The sequence below is a fragment of the Myotis nattereri genome (genome assembly GCF_964212035.1).
Source record: "Myotis nattereri genome assembly, chromosome: 10".
NCBI classification, from domain to species: domain Eukaryota; kingdom Metazoa; phylum Chordata; class Mammalia; order Chiroptera; family Vespertilionidae; genus Myotis; species Myotis nattereri.
Window position 1 is genome coordinate 73676125 of NC_138085.1, and position 9952 is coordinate 73686076.

At 53.6% G+C, this 9952-nt stretch overlaps 1 protein-coding gene across 1 annotated transcript; it reads left to right on the top strand.

Annotated features, from left to right (window-relative positions):
• Positions 1-3362: 3362 nt before the first annotated feature.
• POMC (proopiomelanocortin) lies at positions 3363-9952 on the top strand. Its single transcript, XM_081101578.1, has 3 exons — positions 3363-3438; positions 6922-7073; positions 9107-9952. The coding sequence occupies exons 2-3, from the start codon at positions 6942-6944 to the stop codon at positions 9734-9736; spliced, it is 762 nt and encodes a 253-aa protein (XP_080957704.1). The 5' UTR covers positions 3363-3438; positions 6922-6941; the 3' UTR covers positions 9737-9952.

The following is a 9952-nucleotide window of genomic DNA, read 5'->3' on the forward strand; positions in this document are numbered from 1 at the left end:
CTGCTGTGGTAACGCACTCACACCCTGGTGACATCGCTTTTCCAATTAAACACTCAAAGGTGAAAAGCAGGGATGACGAGAGCAGCCTTGGCCCTGAGCCCGCGGCCAGGTGTAGGTGCATTGCCCCAGCGCCAGGAATCCTCCCACTCAAGGTCTGCAAGTGAAGTCCTCAGCCACCCTGCCCACCCTGTGTGTGCTCATGTCTCCTTCCTTCCTTTCCCCCTCCCCTTCCTTCCTTCCTTCCTTCCTTCCTTCCTTCCTTCCTTCCTTCCTTCCTCTCTAGGATGGGTGCTCTTGGGGCCAGCACTTTAGTAATAATAAGATGAGGGTTAGCACTCTATAGGGCTAACGAGGGCCGGGCCTGCTCTAAGTGTTACAAGTGTTACATAATTTCATCCATATGGCAGCCACAGGGGCGGTGCCATCACTCCCCCATTTCCCAGATGGACAGCTAAGCGTAGAGAAGTTGGGAGTTCACTCAGAGCCGACGGCCAGGCAGTGGTTGATCGGGGTGAGGACCAGGCAGTCTGGCTCCAGGAGCTGTGCTCTCACCCACGAACTGCAGTGCGGCACCCACAGACACATCAGCCTCACACAGGGGCGTGTCCGTGACTCCTTCCCCGCACTGACGCCGCCTCTGCAGCGTCTCATGACCCTGCCTCTGCCTCATCTTCCCCGCACTGCTCCCACTCTGGCTGGACGGTCTGGGGCAGAGCGCTGGGCCTCTGGTCATCCCTTGCTGTCTCAGGTTCCCTCCCCCTGATCATCCACCTCACTGCCATAGAAATATGGGCCTATTGCTCCTCTGACTCAATCCCTAAACGGTCCCCACCTTCTCCCCTCTTATCTCTGACTGCCCCAGTCTTCTCTCTCTCTCTCTCCACCACGTGCTGGTGTGGTACTCATGAACCTATGGGGTTTCTTCTGCTTTGAGCCCTTCATATGTGCTGTTCCCTCTGCTTGGAGTGCCTTTCCGCTCTTCATCCTGGTGACCGATGGTATCAAGGCTCAGCCCAGCTCAGCATCCCCTTCTCTGGGAAGCCTTTGCTGACCAGCCACCTGCTCTGCCTGGCAGGACAATCACTGCCAGATGCAAGCTTGGGAGGCCCGAGCCCCCGTGGGACTCCAGGCCACTAGGGCTGCCGCGCTGAAGACATCACACCACAGGGCTACACACATGGAGCAGGTGTCTGAGGAGCCCCCTGGCTGTTTGAGTCTCCCAGCCATGCGGGTGACTGGCTGGAGGTAACTGTCCACCCTGTGAGCTGGCCAAGCCAATGCCAAGCTGCGGACATGCTGGCTCTGCTGAGCCCTGACCACACTGCAGAATCATGACCAAAAGAAATGTTGTTGTTTCAAACACACGTGTGGTGGGCGATTTGTGATACAGCAGTAGATAACCATTTCATCTCTATCTCTAGCTCCACCATGACTTATATTTATATCTATATCTTGTCACACTTCCTCCACCTAAGAACATATAGCAGTCATCTTTTATGTCTAGCAATGAATATATACTTCATTATTTTGAATGGGCTGCAAAGTCTTTCATTGTATGGCTTTATCATACTTTCTATAATTATACTAGTGGCCCTGCGCACGAATCCATGCGTGAGTAGCTTGCTGCTGCTTCCCTCAGCTGGCCACCCTGCCCACCGCTGCTGGTAGCTCTCTGCCGCTCATAGCTCGATGCCCCGCCCTCCTGTAGCTCTCCATGGCTTGTAGATTGGTCATGAGGTTACGGCATCCTGGCTAATTTGCATATTTCTCTATTATTACATTAGATCTTACTATAGATATTTAGTTTGATTTCATTTCATTGCTGCTACAAACAACATTGTATGCATATTCTGGAACAGCATTAGGTATAACTGCGGGAGAACTTCCTCAGGATAATTCCCAGGAGACGCTGGGTTAAAAGGTAAAGGCTTTGGTACAGACAAAAGTCCATCCTCCTCCCTGGCTTCTCCTGGGTCTGTGGCCACACCCCCTCCTCCTCCTTCACCCCTGCTGTGGCAGAGGGGGGCCCTCCACTGCTGGTAGCCGGGTTCTCCCCTGGATCCCATCTGGTCCTACTCATGGCTGGGATGATTTGGTTCTCCCTGCTCTCATCTGCAGCATCAGTTTCCTCCTCCTGACTGACTATTCCCATCGGCATGCAGCCATGCTCTAGGACCTTCCGCTGTCTTTATCCCTGGCCCTATATTACCTTCCATCACTGCCCCACATTCACCACTGGACTTCTAGAAAGAATTGTTTTTATGCCAGGCCCAAAGGAAGAAATAGATAAATCCACAAGAATAATGGGGAGATTTAAAAAAACATACTTCAATCCGTAACCAATAGACTATAGAAAAGATCTAGACTATTTGAGCAACCACAGGATACATATTCCTTTGAAGTGCACATGAAGCCTTAATCAGAACGGACCACCTATTCACCCAGGAAGCGGCCCCCTGCCCCCGGGTTTCAAAGGACTGAAACCCAACAGAGCATGCTCTCTGGCCCCAGGAGCCGGAGGCTAAACATTAGCTTCAAAGCACAACTAGAAACCCCCAGCGCTTGGAAGTTAAACAACACATCTCAGTAACCCACAGGGCGGTCAAGACATCTCAAGGAAAATAAGAAGGTATTTTAAACTCAATGGTAATAAAAGTATGACCTATCAAAATCTGTGGATGCAACTAAAGCCGTAATTAGAAAAGTATAGCCATAAATATGTGTGTATGGGGGGGGGCAGTTCAACTCACTTTCACACCCCAGGAAGGCAGCCTGTCCTGGACCTCAGGTGAGGGACCCCGGACCTCCTCTGTTCCCGCACCCCCACCCCCACCTGGAACAGAGAGAGTGTGATTTTGTGATTCCGGTGACATCTTCAAATCCGTTTCCAAATGCTGGGGAAAGCGGAGGCAGTCCTGACGTCCGCTCTTTGCGGTGATATTTACCTGCAAATGCGACAGAGGCAGATGCCAGTCTAAGCGCACACAACCAGCAACTTCACCCGCTTCTCCACGGCCTCAGCGGCGCCCCCGGCGCACCCACACCGGGGTGCTAAGCCGCCTGCCGGTCCCACCTGGAGACCCAACACCGTCCTTAATTAAGTTCTTTTCCGACGGACGCCAGGTGCGTCCTTCCGCGGGACCGTGTTAATCCCAGCCTCCGGGGCGGAGATCCAGCCCCCTTTCCGGACACGCCTGCCCTCGCGCTCAGCTCCTACCTGGAAACGCCCCTCCCGCGTCCCCGGCCCCCCTTCCCAGGGCCGGGGGAGTTGCCTGTTACGCTGCCCTGCCGGGAAATTCACCTCCAGCGCCCACTCTATAAACCCCTATAAAAGGACCAGGAGAGCGGCCGGGACCAGGCGGGGAGGAGGAGAAAGGAAGGGAGAGAAGCGACCCCTCCGGAGAGCATCCTCGCTCGGGCGCAGCCTCCCCGCGACAGGTAAGGGCGCAGCGGCGCGGAGCCTCACTCTTCCCCCGGGACTCAGGCCCCGGCAACTCGGGGTGCTCTCGCCCGCGGTCCCGGTCCCGAGTTCTTCGAAAAGTTTCTGCACTGGGTGCGGCGCGGGAAGCCTCGGGCAGCGGGCAGCCTGGGAGCGGCGAGGACCAGCCTCCGGGCTGCGGGCGAACCGTGCGCCGCTGAGCCGTGCCTCCCCGGAGCTGGCGGCCGCCGCGTCTCTCCCCCACCCCCTCCGGGGAGTGGGGCTGCCGGGACCCCTGAGACGCCTACCGCCTTCTGGGGACATCTCGGGAGAGCCAGTGTTAGGGCACCTCTTCCTCCTGAGTTTCTGGGTAGATGTCACTTCAAAGATACCATATATTCCAGTGTAAATTAACGTTGAAAACGGGGGCAGGAGAGCAAAGGCTAAAAGTCGCCAAAACGCCCTGTATCTCAGACTTTTTTGGATGCAGACCCTTGAACGCTCGTCTTTCTGCCCATTTTAGCGCACCCGACGGGGCTGCGCGGTGATAATGGCTCGGTCTCCTCTGCAAGACCCGGCAGCTGGGTTTAAAGAGGTGGCCCCGGAGCTGTCCGAGGTGCTGAACAACCCTGTCTGCGAGCGCAAAGGGACCGCAGAGCGGAGGACCTCTGTCCCCCAGACCCTAGACTGCAGGGCGGAGCTGGGCCAAGGCTCAGGCAAGGGCGACTTCCAGCGAAGGAGGGAGAGTCTACAGGGCACCTGGATCCCCCATTTTCTTGGTGTCTAAACGGGGAGGTAGTGATGCTCACAGACTGGCTGGAAAGAGCCAAGGAGGGTAAAAGTGTGTAGTTATCAATGGTTGAGATATGTTCAGATTAAGGCTTATTTAGTGACAATAATCCATTGACACTTCTGTTATAGGACTTGTCGCATATGTATCTCGGTGCAAGGACAAAACTCTGCACCTCTAACGTTCACAGAAAGGCATGGCCAATGTGCAGCTTCACAGGAACAAGGCGTCTTGTTTAGCTCACAGAGAACTCGCCTGCACATGTGAGCTTCTAACAGGTGTAACTCTATTATAAAGCTAATGTTAAGATGAACAAAACACACACTTCTATTTATTTTTTTCCAAGGCTTTCAAAAATCTCTCCCTACTTACAGGAAGCACAATACTTGACATCTCCCCATTACTACATTGATTTTTTAAAAATGGCATAAGGCAATATTGATTCACTGTAGAAAAATTAAAACTACATACAAGTAAAAAGAAAAAAATCTACCGTTTTAGCAGCGGAATGGAGCTTGGAGAGGGTGGGAAGTGACCATGTGCGCAACGCCGTGGGTGGGGCAGAAGGTAAGAAAATGCTCTCAGAAGCCTGCAATCATGAGGCAGGTTTTTAGAAAATGGAAATCGCTCTAGAATGGCCAATTTTGCGGAGAATTAAAATAAAGTTGAGGGACCTGTCAGGCCTATCTGATTTTACTTCTTTCTCTACACATATGATATTTTACAGTTGCCACAGTGATTATATGATTATCATTTTTCTGCTTTTCTTGTAAATCTGAGCATTTACAAGTGTGTTGTGTGGTCTCAGAGCTTTAGTGTAAATTGTCTTGTCCGCCAAGTTTAGACTTCATACTTGAACTAGAGCATCAGAAGGCTGTAACAGGAGCAGCCTGTCCCTGCTCACCAGTGGACATCAAGGTTGACCAATGCTCTCCCAGTTGCCTGGGATGCTGACGGGCCGGCTCGCTGACTGCCAGCGCCATCTAATGGCTGCTCTGAGAACGTTCAGGCAGTACCTGGCCACCCTGAGCTGGCTCTGCTTTTGGGAAAATAAGTAGGGGTGGGGCAGGGAGAAGGCAGTGGCTTTCTGAAGTAGACAATGAGAGCCAGGGAGAACTTTCACTTCCAAAGCCTTCCCTGTAAAAAGATCTGGCCCACGCCTCCACAAATGAGAGGTTCCTTTCAGGCAAACGTTTTAAAATGCACATTGTCCATTACGGGAGACAAACAATTAGTCATCCTCGCCTTAATGTAAATTACTTTTCTCATCTAATTAGGTTTCTTCCTAACAGCTGTGTGAGAAGATCTTCTGAAATACAAAATGACTGTGGGGTTGGTGGTGAGCTGATGACAGAACTTAGGGCCACTTCAAGGGGCCAACCTGGGTGAGGAAGGACTTGGCAGCTTGAGACCTATGGGGTCGGGGAAAGCATTGGGCACAAGGGGCCAAAGGCAGCATCAGGCAGCATCCTATACCCTGACCTCTTGACCTCAGCATCTGCAGAGAGATACTTGGAAGTATCTTTTGTAGGTTCTCACAATGGCAGGCCATTCCCTTCGCTCTGTGTGTCCGTCTCGTTCCCTTCTACACCTACAGCATGTTCAACTCCAGCTATTTCAGATGACATCTGAGAGAATCGGAGGTCAAGAGGTCTGACTTGTAATGTGTTCAGAAGATGCCTCACTTTTAAAAGAATGGGGGCTGCTTTAAAAATCTCTCCAAAGGTTGCAGGGGGCTGGGAAGCAGTGATCACGTGTGTGATTTGTGTACAGGGCAACAAACTGGGTTGGCTGAGGTTTTGGCTAAATTGGCCAGCGGTTTTATTTGCCTTTATGCAAACCTACTATTCACAGAAAATAGAGTTTCTGGGGAATGGTAGGATGTTGGTGGGGGAGAGGGGGAAGAGACCACCTTGAGCAGGAGTTTCTGAGCCCTTGTCTTTCCCCAGTTACTCCTTGGATCTGGAGTGTTAGAACAGTGGCTGCATGAAGGTGGTGGCATAGGAAGGCTCTGTGCTATAAACAGCACGGAGCCTTACCTTGTCATGCAAACCCAAGTTATTGTCTCTCTGGGCTTCACATAAGAGGCTAAGTATATGAGATTATTTTCAAAGGAATAAGCTGGGAGCTAAAAGGTTGAAAATGTAGGCTCAGTTGAGGAGCAATTGTTATTACTATTATTAGTATTATTTTAATGGCAATATCTCTAAATAGCTTAAATGGAGTGAGCTTCCATACAAGAAGACAGGAAGTAAAAATAATCCTCCAAGGAGGGGAGGAAGCACTTCCGGGAAATGGATCTGGTCCACAATTTCTGCTTGCTTGTCTTTGCTTCCTGTCTTCTTGTATGGAGACCTCACTCCATGTAAGCTATTTAGAGATACTGCCATTAACATCATACTCAAATAAGAGGCTAAACCAAATGACCCCTCAATAGCTTCCAGTGCTAATCTTCTTTGGGGTCTGATTTTTTAAATAAGAGGTAAAGGGGAAATTGCACATGTTTTTCCAACGTCCTATTCCCCTCAACTCTAACACAACTCATACCACCTCCCCGCACACCAACCTTCTCCTTGAACTGCTCCTGTCCTTAAAAAGCCTTGAGGTTCACAAATGATCGTGTTGTTAATGTTGGCTCCAGGTCCTTCCTGGTGAGTGGCCAACATTGTTCTGCTCCTTGCAGGGGTCCCGCTGATCTTGTTTGCCTCTGCAGAGCCTCCGCCTGCCGGGAAAATGCCTAGATCATGCTGCAGCCGCTCGGGGGCCCTACTGCTTGCCCTGCTGCTTCAGGCCTTCATGGAAGTGCGTGGCTGGTGTCTGGAGAGCAGTCAGTGTCAGGACCTCACCTCGGAAAGTAACCTGCTGGTACGTGGGCCACAGCTGTCATCTTGGTTTGGGCATCAGATGGTGGGACTGGGGCCGGGGCGGGGACAGCACAAAAGAAAGCGCGATGGGCAAGGGGAACTTCATTCCCAGAGATAACTGGGTACCTCAGCCCAGGCCAGGAGCGGACCCCAGGGCGACGTCAGCACTGGACCAAGAAGGGGAGGAAGCGCTTCAGGGAGATGGGTCTGGTCCACCATTTCTGTTCAGTTATCTCCGCTTCTTGTATGGGGACCTCACTCGATGTAAGCTATTTAGGGATACTGCCATTAAAATAATATGAATACTAATAATAGTGATAACAATAACCGCTCCTCGATTGAGCCTGTATTTTCAATCTTTTAGCTCCCAAGTTATTCCTTTTAAAATAACCTCCTCGTATACTTTGCCATTTCATTCCATTTTTCTTCCCTTTCTATCTACCACCAGTTACAAAGCCAGCTAGGCAGTTCCTCAAATCATCTCTAGAGGGAGGAACACCCAGGTGCCATTTTCCTCTAACGGATGCCAAGTGTCTCATCCTTCTTCTGGGAGACACAGGCTTTCCAGAAGCATGTAAAGGTCCTTTGTGCCAGGTTGGAATTCCCTCCAGGTCAACACAGTGTGTGTGTGTGTGTGTGTGTGTGTGTGTGCGCGCGCGCACACGCGCCTGTGCACACTTGCGTGTTTTGGGAAGCACAAGTGAGAAATGATAGCAAGTCAAAGACTAAAAGACACGCTGCTGGTGTCAGTGACTGAGTACCTTCCGGCTGCAGCACCTGCCGGGTGAAGGCGGAATGCATATCACTACATTCAGGGTGTTTTGCCAATGGAAACACTGAGTTAAGATAAGAGAGAGACTTTCTCAAAAGCACAAACGAAGTTGCATGTGGCACATAAAATAGAAAAAAGAGCCCAGGGAAGTCTGAGAGTTCCAGTTCACAGGGACCCAAGAGACTCGGGGTTGGAGATACCCACTGCACAGCCTCTCCCATTGACAGCTCATGAGGGAAGGGGCACTGGTCATGGTCAGACCCATGGGTTCTAGTCCCAGTTCTGTCACCAGTGAGCTGTGGAACCTTGCCAAGGACTTTCCACCTCTCTGAGCCTCCTGTTTCATGTGTCCAAAGGAGTATGCGGTCATTTTTACTTTCCCATTAATATTCTGCTGTGTTATTCTAAACCATGGAGCATAAAATTCCCAACTCAACAGAGTGGGTGGGAGCCCCCTGTTTCCTCCTTTGCAGTTCTGAGTAACTGAAAGCTCAAGGCAGCAAGCTATAGGCCATTGCCCTAAGTAAACGTGTACCACAGTCCACTTGTCTAGTTTCAAAGAGCAGAGACACGGGCTCCATGGCCCCTGCAACAGAAATAATCCCGGCTCCCTCCCCCCGCCCGCCCCCACCAGTCAGAATGAGTTGACAGGGAAATGCACCACCCCCTTCCAAAGCTCGCCGATTGGAGAAAGCATAGGGTCAGCCCAGGAGACTTGAAGGAACCAGAGAAAGTGCCAGATGGGTGAGGGTAGGAGGAGATGGCTGGGGGAGGTAGGGCATGAGGTAGGTGTGCAGATCACTGGGGTAAGGTTGTGGCATTGCTGAAAACACAGGGAGATTCTCCTTCTCATTTCAGCCCAATGCCCCATCCAGATTCATACTGAGCCATATTTATTTATTCAATGTTTATTAAGTGCCAACAACTACCACCCGCCTGCCATTGATTGATTAATGCCTATATATGAGGCATATAACGGTAAGGCCCTGCTCATGGGGTGTGCGTTGTAGTTACGGGGCAGAAATACGAAGGTGTCCGGGGGACAAAAGAGACGATGCCCAGCTGTGTCTTAGATGCCCGTGGATGCCCAGAGGACGGGATGGGCAGGCGCCCTGGCAGGGAGACCATCCCGCAGGGAGGCGGCCACGTGGGGAGGGCCGCAGGCGGAGGGCGCAGGCGCAGCACTGGAAGCCGAGGGCGCAGGCGCAGTGCAGGGCGGGCCGCCGGGGCGCTCAGTGACTCACGCGCTCGCTCTCCCGCAGGCCTGCATTCGGGCCTGCAAGTCCGACCTCTCGGCCGAGACGCCCGTGTTTCCCGGGAACGGCGAGGAACAGCTGCTGGCCGAGAGCCCCCGGAAGTACGTCATGGGCCACTTCCGCTGGGACCGCTTCGGCCGCAGCGGCAACGACAGCAGCGGGGCCGGCGCGGGCCCCGAACGCACGGAGGAGGCGGTGGCCGCGGGCGATGGCACCGGGCCGGGCCCGCGCGAGGGCAAGCGCTCCTACTCCATGGAGCACTTCCGCTGGGGCAAGCCGGTGGGCAAGAAGCGGCGCCCGGTGAAGGTGTACCCCAACGGCGCCGAGGACGAGTCGGCCGAGGCCTTCCCCGTCGAGTTCAAGCGGGAGCGGCCCGAGCCGGCGCTCGGCCCCGAGGGCGCGGCCCAGGGCGAGGCGGCCTCCACCGACCTGGAGTACGGCCTGGGGGCGGAGGCCGAGGCCCCGCCGGCGCTGAAGAAGGACGAGGGGCCCTACAAGATGGAGCACTTCCGCTGGGGCAGCCCGCCCAAGGACAAGCGCTACGGCGGCTTCATGACCTCGGAGAAGAGCCAGACGCCCCTGGTGACGCTGTTCAAAAACGCCATCATCAAGAACGCCCACCGGAAGGGCCAGTGAGGGCGCCGCGGGGCCGGGCCCTCTCCCGGAAGGCGGCCCCTGAGCCCCCTCTCGTGGGCCGGGGCCTCCCAGCCTGGCTGGGCTCCCGGCTCCCGGCTCCCGGCTCCCGGCTCCCGGCTCCCGGCTCCCGGCTCCCGGCTCCCGGCTCCGGCGGTGGGCGCGGCACCCGGCCTGTTAGAGATGCCTGTAGTTAGGAAATAAAGCCTTGCAAGTTGC